The 26700-nt window shown below is 40.3% G+C and overlaps 2 protein-coding genes across 2 annotated transcripts; one reads left to right on the top strand and one right to left on the bottom strand.

Annotated features, from left to right (window-relative positions):
* Positions 1-5004, bottom strand: LOC309716429 (vitelline membrane outer layer protein 1 homolog). Its single transcript, XM_082550227.1, has 4 exons — positions 4722-5004; positions 3736-3848; positions 1103-1406; positions 1-74 (listed from the first exon to the last, which is right to left on the bottom strand). Exons 1-4 carry the CDS (start codon positions 4932-4934, stop codon positions 72-74), a joined length of 633 nt encoding a protein of 210 aa, XP_082406353.1. The 5' UTR covers positions 4935-5004; the 3' UTR covers positions 1-71.
* A 14322-nt stretch (positions 5005-19326) lies between these two features.
* Positions 19327-26241, top strand: LOC309717186 (uncharacterized protein). Its single transcript, XM_082551546.1, has 3 exons — positions 19327-19448; positions 19690-25891; positions 26133-26241. The coding sequence occupies exon 2, from the start codon at positions 19926-19928 to the stop codon at positions 25659-25661; it is 5736 nt and encodes a 1911-aa protein (XP_082407672.1). The 5' UTR covers positions 19327-19448; positions 19690-19925; the 3' UTR covers positions 25662-25891; positions 26133-26241.
* The last annotated feature ends 459 nt before the right edge of the window (positions 26242-26700 follow it).

Below are 26700 nucleotides of genomic sequence, written 5' to 3'. Positions count from 1 at the left end.
TTTCAGATGAGCTTTTTTATTATTCGTCTTCTTTGAGTTTTAGATGTTGGACTGAGCTTCTTAGCTGGCAGTCACTGTGGAAAAAAAATACAAATCATACATTTATAAAGCAACAGCAACATTTTGTATACACCACCAGTTATGTGACATTTAAATATTTCACTTCTAGCTTCATTACTTTGCTCTAACTCTCTGACAACTTTTGTAGCAATAACTAATTTGAGTATTCAGTTGTGAAGGACTTTGTACATACGGAGAAATTTAAAGTTTTGTTATGAGCAAGTACTTGGAGACAATGGAGAGAAAAAACTACCTTTTAACAGGAAGATTCCTCCAACAGAACCAGCCACGTGCCAGCTGGTTTAAGCCAAACAAAAAGGCTAAACTCTAATCACCATCGATAAAACCAGCTGAAATTTCAGCCAATCTCTACTGAATAATTCACCTCTATTGTCTTTCAGAACATACGGTACAAAGAATGGCTAAAATCACGTAGATTTCAGTGCGTAACAGTGGCAAGTTAGCAATGTAAGCAAGAAAATATTCTGAAGCATTCCTGCGTGTTACATTTTTTTCTCACTAATACTGACTTGTGAAATATATCTGAATGTTTCCAAATATGTGAACATCTGGCGGTAAAGTTCCTCAAGTAGTCAAACCTCCATCTCCATCATACAGAAACATCTGGAGAAAACTTCATACGATCATCAAAAGCTCTTAAGCTAATTAGAAATCCTGAGGCAGAGTCGCCCAGCTGGCTGTGATTTTAAAAACACTCAAAATACCACATGTGTAGCGTTCTGGGATACAGACATGTTCTCTGTTTGTTATTGCATATATGTGCAAAGGCATCATGTAAAAATAGCTTTTTTTGCAGCTTTTTGCAATTTAGTTGCTCCAGATTTCATTGAGCTGATATTATGTCCGTAGGTTAGAGTCAATGTTACCATTTTACCATTTTGGTTTGGTAACATGTCTGAAATAAAATTGTTCTCTCTTCCACAGGTCATCTCAAATATAGCCCTTCACACACACATTCATGTAAATCTTCACGTGTGCTTCACCAAATATTTGTAGTCTAACAATTTAACCTTCATCTTACCTGCTGAGATGCACAGCAGTGGAAACGCACATCATTCAGGGTGGAGTCATCCAGGCCATACTGGTATTCTTCCATCTTGGTCTCGATGCCACAGATGCCTCCATCAGGGCATTCCTCACTCCAGTGGCCATACTCTCCCCATCCCATGCCGGGCCCCTCCAGCGTTGGGTTACTGCTGCAGCGGAACCTGATGTTGTTGACGGCCGTGTCATCACCAAACAGACCCTGATGGGGTTCCACACTAATCTGGAAAGAGGTTAGCACTCCGCTCGGGCAGTACTGAGGCTGGGACCAGTCACCGAAGCTGGGCGGGAACAGATTAAATAAGGGGAAATGAAGGGGAGGAAAATAAGCTTGACATTTAAACATCCAAAACATATTTATGATTGTGGCAGAAGCAATGCTTTCATTTCCTCTCTGAGCGTAGTACAAAACTATTAGCCTCCAGCATCCTGCTGCTTCCAAAGTACCTTGAACCATAAAAAATACAAAATATTACACAGATCATTAGAAAGTGTGGATAGCTCCAACCTCAACATTTTGATCATACCTCCTGAAATAAAACTTGTACAAATGAGGCCACTTTCCAATAAGACACAAAGTATTTATTAGCCGTACCTACCTGATAATGGTAACAAATCTGTTGTGAACAGGTTAAATGAGATCTTCACAACAGAGAGAATCCAAACTGCTAATGTGGGTGGCACAAACAATCAATGCCATCAGAAATATGACCACAGGGATTTATGCTTGATCTACTGTGGGTTTTCTACATAAATGACTATGGAATACTTAAATATCATTTTTATGCTTGTTTTTGCTGATCACACAATTGTATCCATGTATGCCTCATTCAGGAAGTTCTGGGAAAAAACTAAATGCAGAAGGCACAAATTGTAAATGGACAAGGAAATGAAAGGAATGAGTGGCATACACTCATGAGAAACTAAAAAGACAAATAAAGACAACAAAGCAAAAAATATAACAGGGACCAGAACATAAAAATACATGAAAAACATGTCAGCCTATTTAGATAGAACTGAAGGCTGTCTGTAATGTTTCACCCATAAATCTGTCTGTCTGGCTCAGATTATGAAAATACTCTGTACCGTCACACTTCTCCCTGAATACTGAACAGCAGTGAACCCTTGTCTATCACAGTGCATCACAACTTTTCACATCTACTGCTCATTATTATCTGTATTCAAAGTTAGGAAAGACTCGCCTACACTTAAGAAGAAAGAGCCCTTTCATATTATTTATTAATGGAGATCTGCTTCTGAAGCTTTCAAACTACCTTGTATTTCATCTCTCATTTCAGTCTGGTTCAACAGATATTCCACATATGCATTAACTTTGGTAAAACTGGTTTCCTGACACTTTCACATGGAAAGACATTCAGTCTGTTCTCAAGTTAGAGATATATATGCCTCTATCTCACCCTAGCATCCTCCACTGCTACATCAACCATTTCTGCATGTCCTCTCTCAGCGCATCCATCTTCTCTGAGACCTTCGTCTTTTCCTCCTGCCCAGCAGCTCCAAATTCATCACGTTTTGCCAAATATATCCACTATCCCTCCTCATCACGAGTCCAAACCATCTCAGCATCACCTTTCTAACTCTGTCTCCAAACTGCTTGATCTGAGCTGTCCTGCTGATGTTCTCGCTTATAATCTTGTCCATCCTGATCACTCCCAGTAGAAATCTTAACATCTTTAACTCTGCCACTTCTGTTAGTGCCACCATCTCCAAACCATAGATCACAGCAGGTCTCACTACCATCTTTAAACCTTCTGTTTCACTTTTGTTGCTCTCCTTCTGTCACAAATCAGCCCTGACAGTCGTCTCCACCCTCTCCACCCGGACCGCGCTCTCTTCTTCACCTCTCTTGTGCATTGCCTGTTGCTTTGGATGGATGACTCAGGGTATTTGAACTATGTATCTACTCCTTGCAGCTTCACTGTTACACCTGCTCCCTATTCTCGCTACAGATTACAATGTCATGTTTATTACTATTGTTATGATTATTACTATTATCTCATAAGTTACTCACATTTTGTGTTTAACATGTTGTTTTCTTGCCCATCTGTTTGTAGAGAGTTTGTGGAGGGTTTTGCTTTTCTATGATGCTTGAAAAATACCATAACCATTATTCATAAAATAATCTAAAAAAAATTGTTCTTTTTAATACATTACACTACAAATTTATTTCATTCCACTCTATTTTTCTTTTGTAAAATTCTCAAATATTTTCTACCTTTGTAAATAAATTTGTGTTTATTTATTTTGCACATTTAATCTTTATTGTGTATTGTATTGCATCTTTCTTTATTTTTGAAGTATTTTTATTATTTGAGACCTGATTTGAAATATGTAGCACTTTGTAGCAAGAAAATTTAGGTTAATATATAAATAAACTTGTATACCAGGTACACAATGGAGGAAAATTAATTATTTTAAAAATTGCTTTTACATATGTTACACCTAACCTAGACTAAAACACCTCCAAATTTCATAATCTGGCAACCCAAATTGTAGTTCATGGCTTATAACTGAGATTTAATGCATGAATAAACAGTTCAGGCAAATATTAAAACTGGATGGAGATTAGTGTAATTCATGACTGCTTACTAGCCAGTGTGGGACTCAATAGTGTACAGGAAGTTGCGGTTTCCATCTTTTGCGCAGACAAGGCGAATCCCATTCAGAGCAGTGTCATCACTCCCGTACTGGTTAGACTCCACCTGAGAAAACAGAGGACAGTTCCCAGAAGCAGAAACGATTTTCATCAGCCCAGTTTGTTATCTGCTTCTCGGTAAAGCAGCAGATACATTGAGGATAAAAGTTCACATCAGGTTACACAACACTTTCAGGTTCCACTTTCATCTTTGCAGAGTATCTGAGGCAGTGAGAGAAATCCAGTATCTACACTGCATGCTGTTTAATGCACAAAAAAGATTTCGGCTTTCATCTTCTTTACTAGAATCATGCAATGAAGAAATCATCAGGCCAGTATGGAGAGGATTAACAATTAAATTTATGGTAAATATGATCTGGGAACCAAAATTTGATTTTTAATTACAAATTTTAAGTTTATTTATTTCAAATTCTAAAAAGATCATTTTTTTCATTTCTTCTGACAATAAAGGCTCATCAAAAGTCAATCAAGCAAACATATGAATTAACCAGTAAAAGGAACAACAAAGAAAGATGAGCAATAATCCAGAAAACAAACATCTAAAATAAATAAAGTATCATAAATTGAAGCATGGAAGTAAAATCAATTCCTCAATTCCTGTTAAAAATGATGAGACAAAAAACAAAAAATCGGTGTAAACAACAGCATGTACCAAAAGTATAATAATGGCTACGATATCTTGATCTTCATGAGAAGTTTTTTGAAGAGTTTTATGTCATGGTTTTTTTGGGTGGGGTGTTTTTGGTTTTGTGTATTTTTATTTAATATTCAGTATTACTGGGTTGGAAAAGTAAGTGAAATGTGAAATTGCTGGAAGTGTAAAACCATCAGATAAGGCATTCGTTTGTCATATCAGCAGCAGTAGAGGCATTTTTAATCAAAGTAACGTTTATAGCATTTTTGAGAGACGTTGTTTTACCCTGACACTGAATCCAACAGCAAAGAAACTCTCTGGGCACATCTCTGGCCAGGTCCAGGTTCCAAACCTCTCTCCGTTGCTCACAGTAAGCAGAGATTTATACTCCCTGCTGTTGAAAGCCACTCCAGCTCGCTGCAAGAAGTTCTTCTGCTCCTCACAGAACCCAGCGGACAGCACAGCCAGCACGGCCACAACGGCGAGCAGACTTGTCATATTGACAGCAGTGAGTCAGTGTTTCAATCTGAAAGGCCAACTAACAAGTGAAAGGGGCCTCGGGCTCAAAGCTCTTATAGCTTCCCTGTTGATTCTGAAATACACCACTTGTAGCAGGATGAATCATTTACAGAGGAACATTACAGAGTGATGTGGGAATAAACAGCTGGTGTTGGAACCAGAAAAGATTTCGATTTTAGTGACGTTTGGCGAGATGAAGGCTCTGTTTTTAGGCTTTCAGACCACTCATCTTTTACTTCACAGAATGCATGGAACAGAAACTCTATAAGGACATATTTCTGCATAATCAAACCTTTGCACTTATAAATTCTTGAAGTTGATCTTGCAAGGATTAGAACTGTTAAATACTATTCCCAACAAATATAGACTGCAGAGTTTGTCTGCTACAACTAAGCAGAAACAGTGTCTATTAGTAATGTTGACATACGCTGCTGTTCATTTTGTACAAGGCTGACACAACACCATCAAATCCACTAAAATAATAACCAGGTTCCCATAATTAGACTCTTTCTTAGAACTATTGCTGATGCATTTCAGTTTGGAAAGGGCTTTTAAACATCCCCAAACTACAGATTTCACAAATTTAACTGGGCTCGGGTGTGCCAGGAGAAAGTCATTTCTTTTCAGAAAGAACATTAAAGGATAACTGGAGTTAGTGAGTGAACCTACAGGCAACTCTTTAGGGAAAAATCTGCAGTGTACAGATGACTCAGAGATAGAGCTGTTTGGCTTCAGTAACAGTAGGCACATTTCAGAACAACCTCAGACCAGCTGTGAGCCACGGCGGGAAAAGTGTTGTAGTTTGGGGTTGCTTTGTTGCCTCAGGGCACCGGCTGTTTATAAAAGATGCATCTAACCACCATGACATCATTCACTGGTTTGTGGACTACTGTTGAAAACCATGGATTGAGCATTTTGTCCATCACTTTTTTTTTCATTAAAGGTTGAGCTGACTGAAAAACTGAGGTCAGCACACACACATACAGTAATGGTTTATTAGTCTGAAAGTAGTGGTGCTCGTTTAAAAGAAAAATCATCCTGTATTAATTAATATAGCGTGACATAATCCATGTTTTCACATAGATTTCTACACAATCTGGCTTCTTTTTGAAAACAGACCAGTCGCTCCCTGTTGACCCTAGAAAGAAGTTTATGGCATCTTGTCTGGTTTCATTCCCAGAAACTACATCAGTCAAGTTATAACCGTTTCTTGAAATGCATAAAGAAAAGCTCTACTGGAGTAAATTTATTTACAAAGTAACAATAAGTAAAAACATAAAATATAAATGAAAACAGAAGCACATACACTTTGGGATCTCCAAGCCAATAACAATGAACATAACCACTCCCACTCTTTCTAGAAACCATAGTCTCTTTGGTTAACCACAAAACAGGCGAAAAGGTTGTTAAAGATAAATTGACAACTGCATTATAGGCAGATATAAACAAACACAAAATAAAAGGGGCTGTGGTTTTACAAGTTTGCCACACAAGTCACTTTCCAGAAGCACATTTCAAGCTATGCTCAACAAAATCCAAACCTAACCTCACCCAGCACAGAGCCCAGCAGCCAAAAGGCAAAGCCCACCTGCTGCTGGATCTAGATATTGACTAAAGAACAGAGCGATGTTTGCTTGTCACATTCAGACCTGGAACACACAAAGAGAGACAACGAGAGGACCAGCAGCTCTGTTTCAACAAAAGGACAAAGGATCAGAGAATGTAACATATTTTACATCCAGTCATTGATTCAATTCAAGTAAAAAGAGCATGAAGATAATCTGAGCGCATCCCCTGAAAGCTGAACACGAAGTGGAACATTAACCCTCATCCTACTGACATATTTAATATACACAGACTACTGATTGAGGTCCTCCAAAAATAAATTAAGAATAAACCTTATTTCTTTTCAGAACATCATTAATGTCATCCAAGAGAGAATAGTATCCAAGAATAGTATTATTACAAAAAATATATAATTAATATGCAAATTAGAAATGACCATTTCACCAAAACTGCAATTATCTAAAAGCTTGTTTACCATCCTCTGACTCTGACATCATTTATTTTTCAGAAATCTCAAGCAAACATGATTTGTGTTGGATTTATAAGATGAAACCAATCGATGCAATTCTGACCTCAACATGAAATACTTGAAATAAACACACAGTAAACATCGTGAGGCCCAGACATCTCTCGGGTGTCCTGGTCTCCCCCGGGGCCTCCTCCCAGCAGGTCGTGCACCTCAGCTGGCTCCTTTCAATGAGGAGGTGACTCGGCTCTACTCTGAGACATTCACGAATGACCGAGCTCCCCACCTTATCTCTGAGACTGAGCCCAGACAACCTTCAGAGGAAACTCATTTTTGCTGTTTGTTTCCGCAGTCTCATTCTTCAGTCACTGCCCACAGCCCATGACCACAGGTGAGGGTAGGAACATAGATCAGGCTTTAAATCAATAGTTTTGCTTTCACACTCAGCTCTCTCTTCACCGCAACAGACTCGTACCACATCTGTGCCAATCTGTCTGTCAATCTCCCACTCCACTCTCCCTTCACTCAGGAACAGGATCCCAAGACTTAAACTCCTCTACTCTGGGAAGCAACTCAGGAACTGCCTAGATTTGAATGGAAACTCCATTCTTTTCTGGCCTACAACCACAGCCTCAGACTTAGAGGTGCTGATTCTTATCTCAGATGATTCACACTCAGTTGCACACCACCCAGTGTGCAGGAGGAAGCTGAGAGAACCACATTATCTACAAAAAGCAGAGATGAAATCTTGAGCCCACACAATCTGATACCCTCCAACCCTTGGCTGTGCCTCACAATATTGTCTATAAAAATTACACGACCAGGAATGAGCATCATTTGCAAACCAAAGGCTCTCTGTGGTTGCACAGGGACAAGAAACAACTAAAATATGACAAAAAATATACCTCTGGGTTCTACATATTTTGTTTAACCCTCATCCCAGTCATGGGAATGAGGGCTGGGGGTTAAACAGCACACTGACCTTTAATATACAGTGTAAACAAAGAATGGTGCAAAAAGAAGAAATGGAGTGTGATGGAATGAGCTAGTAGACGCAAGGATCTGAATCAATTTAAATCTTGTGATCAATTTGGAAAATGTAACACATGCAAAACCTTAAAACATCTCACAGCTAAAATAATTTTACATGGAAGAGTGTTCATTGCAAAAGGTGACTGGGGTACGGTTATGCATAACGCCTACAAGAGGGTATTTCTGCTAAAGGGAGAAATACAAGGCTCTGATGCCAAGGCTTTAGAAGAATACTATATGTATTGATGTTTTTATAGAATACATCATGGAAAACCTTGTTTTCTTTGGGATTCTGTGGGATTCTGTATCCCATCTTTATCCTCAGGTGCTGTTTAAAAAACAATCAATTTCACTTGTCTACATATATCAAGGGGAAAAAAATCTAACAATCCAACAGCTTCACATGACTGTAAGAGATCGAGGAATATTTTAAATAGTTTGTTTGTCTTGTCTGGATGTGCTCAGACATCCAACCTTATCGCTGTTTTCAGATAAAACCCAACAAACCCATTTTTCTTGAATTAAGGAGAACGGCCTTATCTTATGAAACAGACTGTCAGTGATAAAGTTTTAATGCATTCATACATTTATCCTCGCACACTGATGCTCATATTTTTACACCAAATATCTTAAAGTCCCTTCGTGCACAGACAATTGGTAGCCAGTTTTCAGTGCAGGATAAGAAAAGACAGAGATGGATTCCAATTTGAATTTGAAGAACTTTTAGTCGACTACACTCTTGTATATACTTGTGCATATATATAATCATACTACCTGTTCATACACATAGAGCTGTTGTTACTAATAAAAGAGGTCATATCCACAGATTGGTGTTAATTACACAGCCTGGAGAGGAGTTTTGCTCCAATTATGTGTACGTTGTGTGATTTTGAAAGCTGAATATAATGTTATTTCACTCAACAGCATTAGACTTTGAAATAGTCGAGCTAATTCATTTTTGGGGCCTAATTACATATCAAGAAGTAATAGAGCAACATCAACATGCATTTGGAGTACGGTAGCTTTTCTGGCCAGTGTTCACTTTTCTTTAGACGTTCTTGGTCTTTAATAACTTCTCACAGAAATATTGAGTTTTTTCAAGAAGCCAAGCATGACTTCAAGCATAAAAAATGATGCATGATTTCAGTAGTTACAATTTACAGCTAGTTATTGCATTATTTCACATATGAATTTATGATCATTTTTGTTGATCTTTTTTTTTTTACTTTGTCTGTGTGCCATTTGGTGCTCTGAAGGTTTTCTTTGTTTTTCATTAAATAACTGCCTGCTGTGTCCATACTGTCATATACTGTGTGGATGAAACTGTCATAGTCCTGATTTTTTGTTGAGTTCTGGTTGCAGTTATATTTTTGGGGTTTTGTTGTGTTTCTAGTTTTTATGATTACTGTTGACCTTGATGTCTGAGTCTTATTTGTCTTCAGTTGTCTTGTGGGTCTTGTGTCTTGTTTGTTTTGGTTTCACTTCCTGATGTTGGTTCCTTTCCCTTCTTTGTAATTGTTCGGCCTGTCCTCATTAGTTTGATTGTTCCCTACTGTGTGGGTTTATTTCTGCTTCATGTGCGTCAATGTGTTTTCGACTCTTCTCTCTTTGGGTTGCCATTTTTGTTTCACCCTGATATTTATTTATTAAGTCTAATAATAATTCATTCATTCATTCCCTCATTTAGTTTTCATGTCTTGTGTTCTCTCACCTTCACCCCGACACCCCCCTCTTCATAAAGCTGAAGGTGAACTGCAGTCTGGTGATAATTCTCTGTACTAACATACTGTGTAATATTCAATTGTTTAAAATCTATTTATGGTTAAAATGGAACAGAGAAGCTTTCCAACAGCATCACTGTTAGAGGAACAGCTAAATAACAACAATACATTATTGCTATTGTTATTATTTTGTGATTAACTGTGACTTGATTATTTGGTACCAAGTTAAAACTTTTTAGATATGTAGGAGGGAATCAATTTCCAGCTGTAGCTGAGCTTACCAGTACACATATTATCAGACACTACCGCTGTATATTTAAAATTAGACTGCTGTCAAAGTTTGACTTTGAAATGGTCTTGTTTTTTAATGTTATCAACTTTATTTAATACACAAGTGTGAAGACAGAAATCTTATGCTAAGGGGAAAAATATTGTGACAGGTCTGACACTTTATTCTTATAAAATGATTATAACACAAAGCCAACTCTGGTTCTGGCTATTATTCAGTCTGGTTCATTTTTTTTTTTTTTTTTGAAGGATAATGTGTCAGTCGAGTCCTTGGCAGAAATGATCAAAGAGGAGCTCTGCCATGTCACAAGGTGAATTACGCAGAAAAAGAAACAGCAGAAACAGCATGTCACCTTCCCACAGTGCCATTTATCTTTACTGTGTAGGTCAGGCAACTCAACTGCATATTTGTTATATATATATAATACTGCACTGCTCGCTTTTCATGTGCATCAAACAGAGGTCTAAGGCACTACTACATAGTTACATAGGTAGTTACATAGTTACTATGTAACTACAATTCCTTCCTTAGCCATTCATCTCAGAGAAGTTTATAAAACGTAAACTGTGCCCTGTTATCTGAGACACAAAGTTACCAGAATGTATTACATAACTGGTTACACCGAGCTGTCAGGACGCCAGGACTGCTTGTAGCATTTGGAGAGTTTCACATTTCATTTTTGCTTCCACTTGATGTTTGGTTAAATTTCAGAAAAACGGGTTTTCCTTCAAAGTAAGAGCTGTACAGCAATAAACCACTGTTAGGATTTGGGTCGGGTTACATAAAGTCAACAAATGCAGCAAGAATGTGTCCTGAAATGTCCATTTATGACAAGCTGCATAATGCAACACCAAATCCAAAGGACAATCTTTTTGCATCTCTCTGATATTAGCATTTATAACGAAACTGCAGTATTTCATGAGATTGGCAGCTGCAGTAAAGCAGATCCGAAACAAACTGCCTTCTTCGTGTATTTAGTGCTGCACCTAGGGCAAAATGACCTGGTGAAATCTCAGTGTAGTCACAGAATGAGCATGTGATTTTCTGATCCAGTGCCTTTTCAGACAGAAATATTATTTTATTAAGATCAGCAAGCATTACTTACACAGAGATGCAGAAATACTACAAAGATATTCAAGACAACTACATCTTAGGCTGAGTACATAATAAATGTGTGGGAAAACAAATTTAAAAAAGAAACCACGTAGACATGCACAATCCATGCTGAAGGCAGTGAAAGGTTGGCAGGTATACAACAACAGCTGGTGACATAGAATTTCAATTTCAGACCACATAGACAAACTGGCTGGGAGAAGATGGAGCTGGTGTAGGGAAGGAATTAGGGGCAAGAGAGCAGGTAGGTGTGGAAGCATGGCAACACAACAGGGACCACTCCTGGAGAAAATGTGAACTGCGGCTCTTTTGAGAAGCTCATGACTGCCATGTTAAGATCAGCACTGAGTTACTATAATTATGAATTTCCCATGGATGGCATTCATGTCAGCGGAGGTCTAATGACTCTTTTAAATGTGCAATTTGAAACCTAATGATCCTGAAATGCCAGCCAAGTCCACTATTCAGTGTAAAGTACTGTAATCTCAATCGATATGCTGCCAATTTTAGTATTTTTAATCATACAATCATAAGAGCTTCTTGAATAGTCAGATAAAAATTAATGCAATAAAGCTATATCCATGATGTGAACGCACCAGCAGACTCAACACAGAGAGCAGATCACAGAAGCTGGCCGGTCTCCTGGAATTATGGTCCTGAGTTTAATTGCCTACACTTAACTCAGTTTTGTGAGTACTGTTATTCATTTTCAGTGAATCTATTATCACTGAATTTTCAATTAAAGCACACTTGAGTTAAAAAAAGACACATGTAAGTCTACTTATATTTGGGAATTTAATCTCTCTGAATAAAGTTCTTTCTCAGTCAGCCTTTTTCACTCTGGAAAGTATTTGCCTGTCTTAGGTGGCAGCTCCAGGTATGATTAAAGTCTTGAGTCCAGTTGGCTGAGAAACAAATGAGAGCAGACAGCTCATAGATGAGGACCGCCACCTCTCGGCCAGCTCACTTCACCTTTTGAGGAGAAAATCCAAAAGAGCTGTAATCAAGCCAACTTGGTCAGATGGACCTCAACATTTTGGAGGCACTGGGGCATAAAAAGGATTAGAGCAAAAATTGGCTAAATTAGCTGCTGGATAGCATGTTTCAAAGCAGAGTGAGTCAGGACAGAGAATTATGGGTTAAATGATTTTCTTCGAGCAATTTAATGAAAAAAAATGGACGGAACGGAAGCACTGCTTCCTTTTTTAATAAAGAAATCATCCAGATGAAGAGGCACCGGCAGGCATGTAGAGCCTTGTGTTCTGTGTCCATGTATTTATTTAAAATATATATTTGGCTTTTTTTTTTTCAATGGTTGTCAAGCATGATCATTCACTGAAGAGGCCACCTACAAGACCTAAGACTAAAACAGATGTAGGGCAGGTTGTGGTTTATTTCTACTTGTCAGAGGTGAAGCTGAAAATTTTTAGAGCAGGTTCAGTCTCATCAACCGTAAAACGATGAGTCAGTGTCACTGATGCATTGCAAAAGGAGGTTTAATGTGCTTCTCATCCATAGAGCTCAGGGTTGTTCATTTAGGCTTTCATTACTGTTTTGCAGCTGTTACTGACTAAATTTGGGATTTCTTTTTTTTTTTTTTTTTGAGGTAGAAATCAGTTGAAACAAGGGCTTAATTTTTAGGAGGAAAGAAAATGCTGAAACACCTACATCTATATAGTTTTTCCTTTGATACTGGAATGAGTCTCCACTACTTTCCTGACCCGGTTCTCATAATGAGCTACAGTCTGAGTCTCATATATACTTTTTATGTTGTGTTTTTGTTTGTTTGTTTCCACAAAGAAGAGCGTGTCTGTGATGTTGTCACCATTCTCATAGTCATATATCACCTGGTACACACAGCCACCTGTAACAGTGAGAAAATCGCTTAGTACAGACAACTGAGACACTATGATCCATCATGTTTTATTGCACATCTGCTAAACAAATGTAGACCCTTGTTCTGCTGCCAAGAGGAAGCATTTGGCAAAACAAATAAAACATTTTTCTTTTTATAATCCTCACTTTCATTGTCATGTTGGTGAATGTTAAACGAAGGCTAACTGATATCTTGTGTCGATGCATGTCACGGGAAATGAACAAAACAAAACAGACATCTGCCAGTAAGACAAAAGGAATAGTGGTAGGTTAGCTGTTTAAAGGAAGCCACTCGTTACTTCATCAAGCATACTCATAGGTACTAGGAGAATGTATGTAGTAATAAATCAGAATTAATTATTAAAGGGTTTATTAGGCTTTTCAGATGTGCTGTTAAATTAGTGGATGCTGGGTTAAGAAGTTTCAAATAATGAGGTCAGTGCAAGTACTGCTTAAAATACTTGATTTTGGACTGTTGATTCTACTCTTGGAGATGTATAATGTAAACAAGAGCCAAAATATCATGTCATAAGCCCCAGCCACCTCCTGTTCACACCCTCTGTGTGTGAATGTCAGCCAATCAGAAGACAGCTGGCTTAGTTAAAAAAGGAATAAAGAGCTTGTTTCACAGAGAGGATGAACCGAGGAGCTGGACCAGGGCCCAAAATACGACACCACTCTGGAAACAAAGTGAAATTAAAAACAAAAGAAAAATTATGAGAAAATATAAAACTGTAGATACCATGCTGATAAATTGTGTGCTCTCTAAAAGTCATGAAGACATATGTCAGAAATATTGCAAGAAAAAATGCATATTACATCAATAAATCAAAAGAATGGTTTATAATTCCAAAAGTAAAAAATAAATATAAGTTATGACTGCTTGTGATTCTTTTCATCTCCAGTATTATGTTGGAATTCTTTGTTTCTTTACATTGTTCTCAGTTTTTGTGGCTTCGTCTGCTTTCCCTTCTGTGTGGTTGCTCTGCCATCATTAGGCTCACCTGTGGTCAGTTAAACAGCCAGTCACCTCAACCTACAGTGGCTTGCAAAAGTATTCGGCCCTCTTGAACTTTTCCGCGTGAATCAATTTTATTGGGATTCCACGTGAAAAACCAACACAAAGGGATGTACACGTGAGAAGTGGAACGGAAATCATACATGATTCCAAAGATTTTTTACAAATAAATAACTGAAAAGTGGGGTGTGCGTAATTATTCAGCCCCGTGAGTCGATACTTTGTAGAACCACCTTTTGCTGCAACTCCAGCTGCCAGTCTTTTAGGGTCTGTCTCTACCAGCTTTGCACATCTAGAGACTGAAATTCTTGCCCATTCTTCTTTGCAAAACAGCTCCAGCTCAGTCAGATTAGATGGACAGCGTTTGTGAACAACAGTTTTCAGATCTTGCCACAGATTCTCGATTGGATTTACATCTGGACTTTGACTGGGCCATTCTAACACATGGATATGTTTTGTTTGAAACCATTCCATTGTTGCCCTGGCTTTATGTCGTTGTTCTGCTGGAAGGTGAACCTCCGCCCCAGTCTCAAGTCTTTTGCAGACTCCAAGAGGTTTTCTTCCAAGATTGTCCTGTATTTGGCTCCATCCATCTTCCTATCAACTCTGACCAGCTTCCCTGTCCCTGCTGAAGAGAAGCAGCCCCAGAGCATGATGCTGCCACCACCATATTTGACAGTGGGGATGGTGTGTTCAGAGTGATGTGCATTGTTAGTTTTCAGCCACACAGCGTTTTGCATTTTGGCCAAAAAGTTCTATTTTGGTCTCATCTGACCAGAGCACCTTCTTCCACATGTTTGCTGTGTCCCCCACATGGCTTGTGGCAAACTGCAAACGGGACTTTGTACTGATGTTAGATTACACACAGGTGCACTCTATTTAGTCATTAGCACTCATCAGGCATGTCTATGGGCAACTGACTGCACTCAGACCAAAGAGGGCTGAATAATTACGCACACCCCACTTTTCAGTTATTTATTTGTAAAAATGTTTGGAATCATGTATGATTTTCGTTCCACTTCTCACGTGTGCACCACTTTGTGTTGGTCTTTCACGTGAAAGTCCAATAAAATTGATTCATGTTTGTGGCTGTAATGTGACAATGTGGGAAAGTTCAAGGGGGCCGAATACTTTGGCAAGCCACTCTACATGCCTCCTGTCTTTCATTTGCCTACTTGTCCTCTTTTTTCCTCAAACCTTTCAGGGATTTTCTCTTGTTTTTCTTCAGTTTGCAATTGATTTGCTTGTGCATGCATTTTGAGACTTTTGTTGGTTTTTGCCTTTTGCCTGCCCCTGGTGAGCCTTGCTTTGCTTCCTGTGTGCAACCTTGGCATTGATAAAGAATATAGATCAACTCTCTCTGCCTTTTGTGTGTCCTACATTTGGGTCATCTTCCCTGTGGTTTGTCACAATTGTGAGAAAATCACTTTTACAATTCAGCATTTCTTTTCTTTTCTTTTTTTTTTTTCTTTTTTTTTTTTTTCTAAATTTAGAAAAAAATACAATTCAGCATTTCTATTCCATTTTAAAATATGGCTGTAATTTCATCAAACTATCTAATACTCTAACCAGGAATACATGAAAAACAACACCACCTCATCATTCCTGCAAAATCATATAGATACAATCACATTCCTAAACCTTCTTGTGCTCTAGAACTAAACTCCATCCTGTTCTCGCAAAATAAATAAACCAGCGGATATGCAAGGGCCATGCTGCAGTGAACAAGTGCTTTGGTTTTGCACAGCTGTGTTTTTGTTGTCATGCCTAAAAATACTTAATAGCAGCACTTACATGTAAATGAGCAAACAGAAAAGTCGTCAGTCTACTTCGATTCTTTCCCATGTAACATAATTGCCATGATTGCGGTACTCGGCACTGCTACTTCCAGACACCAATCTGCTGTTCAGCATTTGTTCTGTCTGCTCCATCAGTGGAGTCCAATTGAAATATTGATCTTGTTTTACAAAGCCCAAGGTATGAAAGACTTTAGCCCTTTGAATATATATGTTCTGTTAATGCAAAATCAAAGCTGCTGAATTTAGATTTTTGGGGGGGTTAACACACAGGAATTCATTCCTCAGAAGCTGCACACACTCCCATATTAAAATGTGGCAGCTATCTCATCCATCACTGTGAAAATAATTAGATTCAGGCCTGAGCCAAATAAATCCAACAGAGACAGAGGCAGTTTGGAGCATTGCCATTCTGCGCCGGTGTTAAAACACAAGCAAGCAGACACGACAAACATTATTTACTGATCATTTGTGTCAGGCGGTGACTGCAGGAGCAGAGATCTGCCCAAAAGCTTGTGATAATTGATGGTGACTACGTGAATGTGCCAGTGATCACAGACTGTTGTGATGAAGGGTTAATACACACGAGACTCTGTAATACAATTGTCCTCTTTCGTTTCAATGTGTTTTGCTTGCAGTGCAGAATAAAGGAATAACATTTTCCACTTCCCTTCATGTGTGCCATGAGTTCACAAACGCAATAACCTTAAATGCATTACAGCACAATATGCCAAAGCACGCATTTGCTTATATTTTATTAGATAAATAAACACATTGTGCCGCAAAGTGGAAGAACACACGTTAAAGTGTCTGCATCATTGGTGCTTTCAGTCTGAAATAGTAATTAAAGTAACAACAAGAAGTTTGATATTACTATTATAGTTCTATATTGAAAGCAGATGCACAAAGACTTTGAAAGTGTGAGCCTGATCCTAATAGTGACAACATTCATCTCTAAAACTGATTTGTTATAAACAACTGACAGTCTAATATTTCACAGTTCATTTATTCAGAACTACTGCTTTGTAATTAGCAGTGATATTGGAGGGTCACTGGTCACTTCATTAGTTACAGTTTGGTAGTACCAACAAGGTGCTGGAAACAGATTGTTGAGTATCAGAGATTTGGGACATGATAGAGTCACACAGTTGCTGTAGATTTGCCGGAGCACATACATGACAGTGATCTCCCCTGGCCAGTTAATGTCGTCTCAGCATCTGACTAGGATGCCTCCTGGACGTCTCCTGGGTGAGGTTTGAGTATCTGTGCTTGTACTGCTCTCTGCACTATAAGTTAAAATTAAGAAGATCAATTAATGCCAGGATTTCATACTTCTTTGAAAACACAGAATATATAAATATTTTAAGAGCAATGTCAATAGGCAAAAGAGTCGACACATAGATTTTTAATCATAATGATTTTAGTTTAATCTGTGTTCACACCAAAAGAAGGATGCAAGATAATTCAAAACAGTGGGTTTCACTTTAACTTGCACTCATAATATAAGTACGATTACAGGAGGATTACCTGCAGCTTGGGGATTTTTGCTCACCTGCTTTTCTATCAAACATCAGAATGCTCCTTAATGACTCCTTTCAATAACAACACTGCACTCTTTTGCTCCCTTCATACTGCTACAGTTTAATTTGGTAGAAAACTGATTTTTTTTAATTAATAGTGGCCTATTTCCAACAATTGTCTAGATATTAGAATCATTGTTTACAGAGGTGGGACCAAGTCATTGTTTTGCAAGTCTCAAGTAAGTCTCAAGTCTTTATCCTCAAGTCTCAAGTCAAGTCTCAAGTAATGTCAGGCAAGTCAGAGTCGAGTCTCAAGTCACTGGTGTAAAAGTCCGAGTCAAGTCACAAGTCTGAAACTTTGAATTTCAAGTCCTTTCGAGTCTTTAAAAAAAAAAACAACGAAAAAATAATGTTGCAGTTATATGCTAAATGTAAATATTAGACCATGTAATTTTAAATCTGTGTTTTTCTCAACACATGACAAAAGTGAACGTAGAAAATATACACAAATTGTGAAATTGCACCTCTTTAAAATGCAGCTCAATTAAACCTAGCTCCAAGAATAATTTTCACCGACAGTTCTGAGATAAGCTGCATGTTATTCTTGGATGCGGTTGTAGGACCAGCTTTAAAATCGCATGACAAAAATATCATACACATTAAAAAAAACTGTATCACCAACGTAGCCTGGACAACATTTGCTAGTTAGATGAAGTCAGCTATCTCATTGTAGCATATTTATATGCATATTTATAATCATACGCTTCTTGGAGTGAGTGCATACACTCATGAAGTTTAGTAACTTCCGGTCACTGCAACAAGCCCAGGTACAGTTTACCGACGGATGGGTGCAGGACCTTGAAATGCACCGTGTAGAACGAAAGACCATCGTACGTATCATAAGTTTACCAGTCTCACAAATTGTCGTCATAAATACACATTCATTAACCGTTTATTAATATAACCTTTGAGCTCAACGGTAATTAATTAGCAGTGGAAATAATTTCTGGTACCCATCACAGAAATGTAGCAGTGACAATAATACTGTATGCTGTAATCGTACTGGGCAATTAGTGATACAAAAAACCAGTTTTATCCTGTGAATAAAAGCATATGTTTTTGTCAATGTACCATAATAACAGAAGCGAAACGCAATATTGTGTCAGGACAATTTACTATTTATGCACAATAAATAAAGGAGCATAGCGCGACAATTTCTGTTCAGCACCAGACTTGCTTGTAACCTATATCACCAATTATGTTATGAAAATGACGTATTAACTACTAAAAAACACTGACCTTCGTGTAAATGCTTGGAGCAGACTAACCTGTGAGCTGGAGGGTTCTGGGACGTTATATTTGGTCTTAGAATGGCTGCAATCCAGTCGCGTCTTTGTTACTTCGGAAACATGGCTTGAACAATTTCTCTTCAACGACATAATCCGATAACAACCGATCTCTTTACCCGTCGGCTTCCCGTGGCTGTCATGCGACCGGCTATTGCAGTTAATGATACAACAGCTTCTTGCCATTTTTGTGTTTCTTTTTATCGCTGTGTAACTGATTTTAATTGAAAGCCTGCGTGCGCTAGTACCGCTTGCCACGAGTTCCCAGAATCCTTTGCGGTTCTACCCGTGAATGACGTCACATTTTCAATCTCTATATAATATGCATGTTAAATTTTATATTTGGGGTAAAATATCAAGTCTTTTCAAGTAAACCGGTTCAAGTCCAATTCAAGTCCCAAGTCATTGGTATAAAAGTCCAAGTCAAGTCACAAGTCTTAGAACATTTTTTCAAGTCAAGTCTAAAGTCATAAAATTAATGACTCGAGTCCAAGTCATGTGACTCGAGTCCACACCTCTGATTGTTTACTCACAACAATATGATAACACAGAATATGACTGTTATGTTACTGCTTAGTTAATTTCATGTTTTAAATGTTAGTAAGTGCGCCGCCCTGCGGTCCCTTTAAGTCGATATTTTGTGACAGTAGAAGAAGAGTTAGACAGGAAGTTCATGTTTTCTTGCGATACTGCTTCAAGATGGCTGCTCCACATTCGTGTCCTTCTTTGGGTGTTTGTTAAAGCATTGTCTGTAAGTACTCAATGGTCAAAGCAACGAGGCACTCAAAGTGCTGTCTTTATGTGTGATGGACCACAGTTAACAAGTTTTCTATGTGCTATTCATATGTAAATGAGATCGCCAGTTCATATGCTAATTAACGGTGCTAATCGTCATGCTAGCTCCTCAAATGCATTGTTAGGTCATTGGCACATGTTGTTGTTAACAGTACAGATTATTAATGTACATTTCCACATATGTTTTATTGTTACAGTTTCACAAAATGAAAGAACCAGTAAACTTCTCAAGATCTCATCTATTGTCTGGAGTTCCTGGGTTCATGTTTAGCTGTGTGGATAGCTAGTCAGACTTCTAGCGAGGCCATTTACAGTGAAAAGACAGCACCACAGCAAACATCATAGCTACAGAAGCCACCGCGTGGAACTACAACCATCCTATAAGCTAAGTAAAGTATACGGGCGGACACAATCAAAATACAACAAATCCAAAATGTCTGAAAGTAAATCCTCCAAAGCCGAGACAGAGTCAGTCCGTTCCCACAAACCACCATCAAGAGCAGGTTCGTCAGCTAGCATTGAACTGCTCAGAGCAAGAGCAAAGGCTGAAGCTGCCCAAACAAGAGCCTCATATACAAAGAAAGAAATAGAAATTAAAGTCGAGCAAGCACGCTTACAAGCTACTCTTGACGCGCTGAGAGCGGAACAAGAGAAGGAAGCTGCCATAGCAGAAGCTAATTCTTTAGAAGCTGGTCTACTTGAATTAGGCTTCGAAACACGCAGTGTAGCTTATGGGCCACCCCTATCTGAGAGCAAAGAAAAACGCACTGCGCAGTATGTTTTGGAACAAACAGCTATCAATGCAGCAGAATCAACAGCCCCAGTAAAAACTGAATACAAAGACCCTACACCCGCCTTTCAAGAAATTGCTATAAAAGAAGGAAACAAAGCAAACTGTGCTGCTACTCATAACGAACTGTACAAGCCCCCATCCACCAACTACAAAGAGTTTACACCTCTTGTTCAGACACCATATAAATCCAGTTATACTCAGGGCAATGAACATGCCCCGAGCCAACACACTTACGACCTCGCCAAATATCTAGCCCGCAGCCAGCTCATTACTACAGGCCTTACCAGCTTTGATGACCAACCCATGAGTTACTGGGCATGGAAATCATCTTTCAAAACCGCAATAGCAGGGTTAGACCTTTCACCAGGAGAAGAGCTGGATTTGCTGGTGCGCTACCTTGGTAAAGATTCAGCTAAACAAGCCAAACAAATGAGAGCTGTCAATATCAGATGCCCTGAAGTTGGTTTAGCTATGGCTTGGGACAGACTTGAAGAAATATATGGCTCCCCAGAAGCTGTAGAGCAAGCTCTCTTTCAAAAGGTCGACAGCTTCCCTAAAATCACACTTAAAGAGCCTTATAGACTCCGTGATCTTGCCGACCTAATGTTAGAGCTAGAGACAGCCAAGTTGGACGGTTACTTACCTGGCTTGACCTACTTAGACACATCAAGAGGGATCCAAGCGATAGTCGAAAAATTGCCGTACAATCTACAAGAAAGGTGGATGAATATTGGTTCAAGGTACAAGCACGATTATGGCGTCAGCTTTCCCCCCTTTACTGTGTTTGTCAACTTCATTCGCACTGAAGCCAGAACACGAACTGACCCTAGCTTCAGCGTCCACAGCCCTAACCAACCCATAACATCAGAACGAAGACACATGCACGAAAGGTTCTCCAAAGGACCCATATCTGTTCACAAAACTCAAGTACAGGACAAGGCAGATGCAGAAAAGTCTAAGTATGCTGTGAATCCAAATAAACAGTGCCCAATTCACAGCAAGCCTCATCCTCTGAAAAGGTGCAGAGGGTTCAGAGAGAAACCCTTGGAAGAGCGCAAACAGATCCTCAAAAAATTAAACGTCTGCTTTCGCTGCTGCTCATCTACTGACCATTTAGCCAAGAACTGTGAATCAGAAACCACGTGCACTGAGTGTGACAGCAAAAATCACATTTCTGCCCTCCACCCAGGTCCAGCACCATGGGAGTCTAAATCGCCCCCTTCCCCACAGCAAGGCGGGGAGAGAGACAAAGCAGACACCCAAGAAGTCACGTCTCGGTGTACTGAGGTGTGTGGGGAAGGAGTGAGCGCCAGAGAATGTTCAAAAATCACACTAGTGAATGTATACCCTGCTGGACACAGAGATCAAACAAAGAAAATGTATGCAATCTTGGACGATCAGAGCAATCGATCGCTGGCACGTTCCCAGTTCTTTGATGTTTTTCAGGTCCAAGGAGAGAGTCGCCCGTACATGTTAAAGACGTGTGCCGGACTCACAGGAGTATCAGGGAGAAGTGCTTCTGGCTTTATAGTAGAGTCAGTGAATGGAAAGGCAAGTCTTCCTCTGCCAACACTCCTCGAATGTAACGAAATTCCAGATAACCGCTCTGAGATACCAACTCCAGAAGCTGCCCAACACCACGCCCATCTACGACAGATTGCCAACTTGATCCCGCCATTAGACCCAAATGCTGACATACTACTACTGCTGGGACGAGACATGCTTCGAGTCCACAAAGTCCGGGAGCAGATAAACGGCCCAGACGACGCCCCATTTGCTCAGAGACTCGACATGGGTTGGGTCGTGGTAGGTGACATCTGTCTCGATGGAGTGCACAGACCCCCACACGTGAACAGCTATAAGACTTTCATACTGGAGAATGGCCGTGCAAGCCATTTTCAGCCATGCAACGGTCAAATAACTGTTAAAGAGACATTTACCAAAGCTCCTGAGCGCAGTCACAGCCTCCCAAGCCTTCCTGTGTCAGGATGTAATGTGGACAGCATTGGTCAGCAGGTCTTCACACGAACAGCGGATGATCACAAACTTGCACCATCAGTTGAGGATATGCAGTTTCTCCAAATAATGGACTCAGAGTTCTATCAGGGCAGCGACAATAGCTGGGTTGGTCCTCTGCCTTTTCGATCGCCTCGACAACGGCTCCCGAACAACAGACAACTAGCCTACGATCGCCTTATGTCACTCCGGCGCACTCTTGAAAAACGACCTGAAATGAAAACACACTTTCTGGAGTTTATGGAGAACATGCTTACCAGAGGACATGCTGAAGTGGCACCAGCTCTCAGTCAGAACCAGGAATGCTGGTACCTCCCTTTGTTTGGGGTTTACCATCCAAAGAAACCCGCCAAAATTAGGGTCGTGTTCGACTCAAGCGCCCCACATGAAGGAGTCTCTCTCAACGACGTGTTGTTAACAGGCCCCGACCTCAACAACAGCCTTGTTGGGGTGCTCATAAGATTCAGAAAGGAGCAGGTGGCCATAACGGCGGACATTGAACATATGTTCCACTGTTTTGTTGTCAAAGAGAGCCACAGAGACTTTCTCCGCTTCTTGTGGTACAAAGATAACGACATGTCATCTGAAGTTATAGAGTATCGCATGCGAGTGCACATTTTTGGGAACAGTCCCTCCCCCTCTGTCGCCATATATGGGTTGAAGAAAGCAGCAGCGACTGGTGAGCTAGATTTTGGGATTGAGGTGCGGACATTCATTGAGCGAGATTTCTATGTCGATGACGCTCTCAAGTCATTTCCTACTGAAGAAAAGGCCATACAAGTTCTCCAACAAGCTCAACGGGCTCTTGCTTCTTCAAACCTCAGACTACACAAAGTAATCTCCAACCGCCCTACAGTCCTAGAAGCTTTCCCACCAGAGGACAGGGCAAAAAACATTGGAAACTTAGACCTGTGTGCTCAAGACTCGCCAGTGCAACGCAGTTTGGGGCTGCTGTGGAATGTTGACACAGACACCTTCACATTCAAAGTTGACAATGAGCAAAAGGCCTTCACACGTAGAGGTGTCCTCTCTACTGTCAACAGTCTCTACGACCCTCTGGGGTTTCTCGCTCCAATCACAATTCAAGGCAGACTGATTCTTAGAGAACTTACCAGCTTGACGGACGACTGGGATGCAGCACTCCCAGACAACATGAAGGCAGAGTGGAGCAATTGGAAGGACTCACTTCAAGATTTAGAAGATCTCCAAATACCACGCCCCTACACTTCTCTCTCTACATCTGGCGCCCAAACCAAAACACTTTGTATATTCGCTGATGCATCCGTGAAAGCCATTGCAGCTGTCGCTTACATCAAACTGTCTACTTCGAACAAAACAGAAATCGGCTTTGTGTTTGGAAAAACAAAGCTAGCTCCTCAAGCCGGCCTCACAATTCCAAGACTAGAGTTATGTGCTGCAGTGCTTGCAGTTGAAGTTGCGGAGCTGATAGTAGCAGAAATAGACATCATGTTTGACGACATTGAGTACTACACTGACAGTAAAGTCGTGCTAGGCTACATCCACAATCAGTCACGAAGGTTTTATGTGTACGTGCATAACAGGGTCCAACGCATCCTCCAATCAACATGCTCCAACCAGTGGAGGCACGTTCCATCCGAACTTAACCCAGCAGATCATGGGTCCCGCTCCGTTGCAGCAGCGCAACTGAGCAGCACAACATGGTTTAAAGGGCCAGCCTTTCTCCTCAAACCGTCCGCACAGTCGCAATCTCCAGTCACGTTTGACCTTGTGGATCCCACTCTTGATACAGAAATACGTCCGCTGGTGACAACAAATCTGACACAAATCGCAAGGTCAACAGTAAGTTCATCCCATCTTGAGAGGTTTTCCAACTACAGTCCTCTCCTCAGAGCAGTTGCCCGCTTGACCCACATTGCTCGTTCCTTTGGTCGATCCAACCAAGCATCCAGCTGTCGTGGTTGGCATCTCTGTCAACCCACAGTGGAAGAATTGGAAAATGCGAAGGTCTGTATCATAAAGAGCGTTCAGAGTGAGTGCTACGAAAAGGAAATAAAGTGTATTCAGGAAGGGATCCCTATTCCCCCCTCAAGCAGTCTTTGGAAACTGCATCCTATTCTAGATAGCAATGGACTCTTAAGAGTTGGAGGCCGAATCATACAATCTGAACTGGGTATCGACACCACTCACCCTCTCATCATCCCTGCCCGACACCACTTGGGAACGCTCTTAATACGGCACTATCACGAGACTGTGAAACACCAAGGAAGACATTTCACGGAAGGTGCCATTAGAGCTGCAGGATTCTGGATGGTAGGAGCCAAAAGGGCTATCAGCACAGTGCTTTTTAAGTGTGTCACATGCAAGAAATTGAGAGGAAAAGCGGAATGTCAGCAAATGGGAAACTTACCATCTGAACGAATGCAAGTTGCACCCCCCTTCACATATGTGGGTGTAGACGTGTTCGGGCCATGGGACATTGTAACCCGGCGCACGAGAGGAGGACAAGCTAGCTCTAAAAGGTGGGCCGTGATGTTCTCATGTCTGTCAACAAGAGCAGTCCATATCGAGTTGATCGAATCAATGAGCACAGACAGCTTTATAAATGCTTTAAGGCGACTTTTTGCAATCAGAGGCCCAGCAAGACAACTAAGATCGGATTGCGGTACGAACTTTATCGGCGCCTCTCGGGAACTGAAAATGGACGGATCGAACATGTCAGTCAAGGATGTCGAAGGCTACTTAAGCAAACAAAACTGTTCATGGATCTTCAACCCACCTCATGCATCCCATATGGGCGGTGCCTGGGAGCGGATGATTGGGATTGCGAGGCGTATCCTCGACTCTATGTTACAGGACTGCAAAAGAACACTACTAACACATGAACTGTTGTCAACATTCATGGCAGAAGTCTGTGCCATCATGAATGCTCGCCCCCTGATTCCTGTGTCCACCGATCCTGAGTCACCCCTCATCCTCACGCCGTCGATGCTGCTCACGATGAAACCAGACTCAGCAGCGCCACCCCCTGGTGACTTTGGAAAGGGGATATTTCTGAAAGAACAATGGAGAAGAGTACAAGGTCTCGCTGACATGTTCTGGTCCAAATGGAGACGGGAATACCTTCATACTCTTCAGTTGCGACACAAATGGCAGGACAAGAAACAAAGTCTCAAGGAAGGAGACATCGTTCTGCTCAAAGACATTCAGGTGAAGAGGGGCGATTGGCCCATGTGTATCATAACCAAGACTTTCCCAGGGAACGATGGACTTGTCCGGAAAGTCGAAGTAACTACTTCGCACTCAGGCAATAAGAAGACTTTCTGTCGTCCTGTAACAGAAGTGGTTTTGCTGCTGTCCCCCGAAAAGTTTAGTGACTGACAGTTTAATGTGGGATTGTTATAATCCCAGGCGGGGAGTGTTATGTTACTGCTTAGTTAATTTCATGTTTTAAATGTTAGTAAGTGCGCCGCCCTGCGGTCCCTTTAAGTCGATATTTTGTGACAGTAGAAGAAGAGTTAGACAGGAAGTTCATGTTTTCTTGCGATACTGCTTCAAGATGGCTGCTCCACATTCGTGTCCTTCTTTGGGTGTTTGTTAAAGCATTGTCTGTAAGTACTCAATGGTCAAAGCAACGAGGCACTCAAAGTGCTGTCTTTATGTGTGATGGACCACAGTTAACAAGTTTTCTATGTGCTATTCATATGTAAATGAGATCGCCAGTTCATATGCTAATTAACGGTGCTAATCGTCATGCTAGCTCCTCAAATGCATTGTTAGGTCATTGGCACATGTTGTTGTTAACAGTACAGATTATTAATGTACATTTCCACATATGTTTTATTGTTACAGTTTCACAAAATGAAAGAACCAGTAAACTTCTCAAGATCTCATCTATTGTCTGGAGTTCCTGGGTTCATGTTTAGCTGTGTGGATAGCTAGTCAGACTTCTAGCGAGGCCATTTACAATGACATTATTATAAAGGTGGAACACCTTTACTTTTGATGCCTTTAGTACATTTTCCTGTTGCTTCATTCAACATTTTTTTTTATTATTATTATTTTTGCCAAAGAAAAACAAAATCTCTATTTCAAAGTTAAATTATTTGATCAGTCACTTCAAGGTGCTTTGTACTGTAAGGTCAAAACCCTACAATAACACAGAGAAACACACAACAATTAAGTGACCCCCTTTGAGCAAGCACTTGGCGACAATACGAAGGAAAAAACTTCCCATGAAGAAACCTCCAGATAACCAGGCTCGGGGTGGGGTGGCCATCTGCCGTGACTGTTTGGGGGGTTAGGAGAGGCAGACAGGAAGATTAGACAAGCACTATGAAAGAGAGACAGAGATTAATAATAACTAATTATTAAAGATTAAATGCAAACTGATCTATAAACACACAGAGAGTGAAAAGAG

Source organism: Aulonocara stuartgranti, assembly GCF_965226115.1.
Source record: "Aulonocara stuartgranti genome assembly, chromosome: 11".
In the NCBI taxonomy this organism is placed as follows: domain Eukaryota; kingdom Metazoa; phylum Chordata; class Actinopteri; order Cichliformes; family Cichlidae; genus Aulonocara; species Aulonocara stuartgranti.
The sequence above is the reverse complement of the archived record's forward strand: the minus strand, read 5'-3'. Positions and strand labels throughout refer to the sequence as shown.

Bases quoted from the DNA above. Each gene is read 5' to 3' on its own strand.
- LOC309717186 (XM_082551546.1), top strand. From the start codon at position 19,926: ATGTCTGAAAGTAAATCCTCCAAAGCCGAGACAGAGTCAGTCCGTTCC.
- LOC309716429 (XM_082550227.1), bottom strand. From the start codon at position 4,934: ATGACAAGTCTGCTCGCCGTTGTGGCCGTGCTGGCTGTGCTGTCCGCT. The intron at 3,849-4,721 runs GTAAAACAACGT...CTGTTTTCTCAG, and splicing joins CTGTTGGATTCAGTGTCAGG to GTGGAGTCTAACCAGTACGG. The intron at 1,407-3,735 runs GTAAGCAGTCAT...GTTCCCGCCCAG, and splicing joins ATTGAGTCCCACACTGGCTA to CTTCGGTGACTGGTCCCAGC.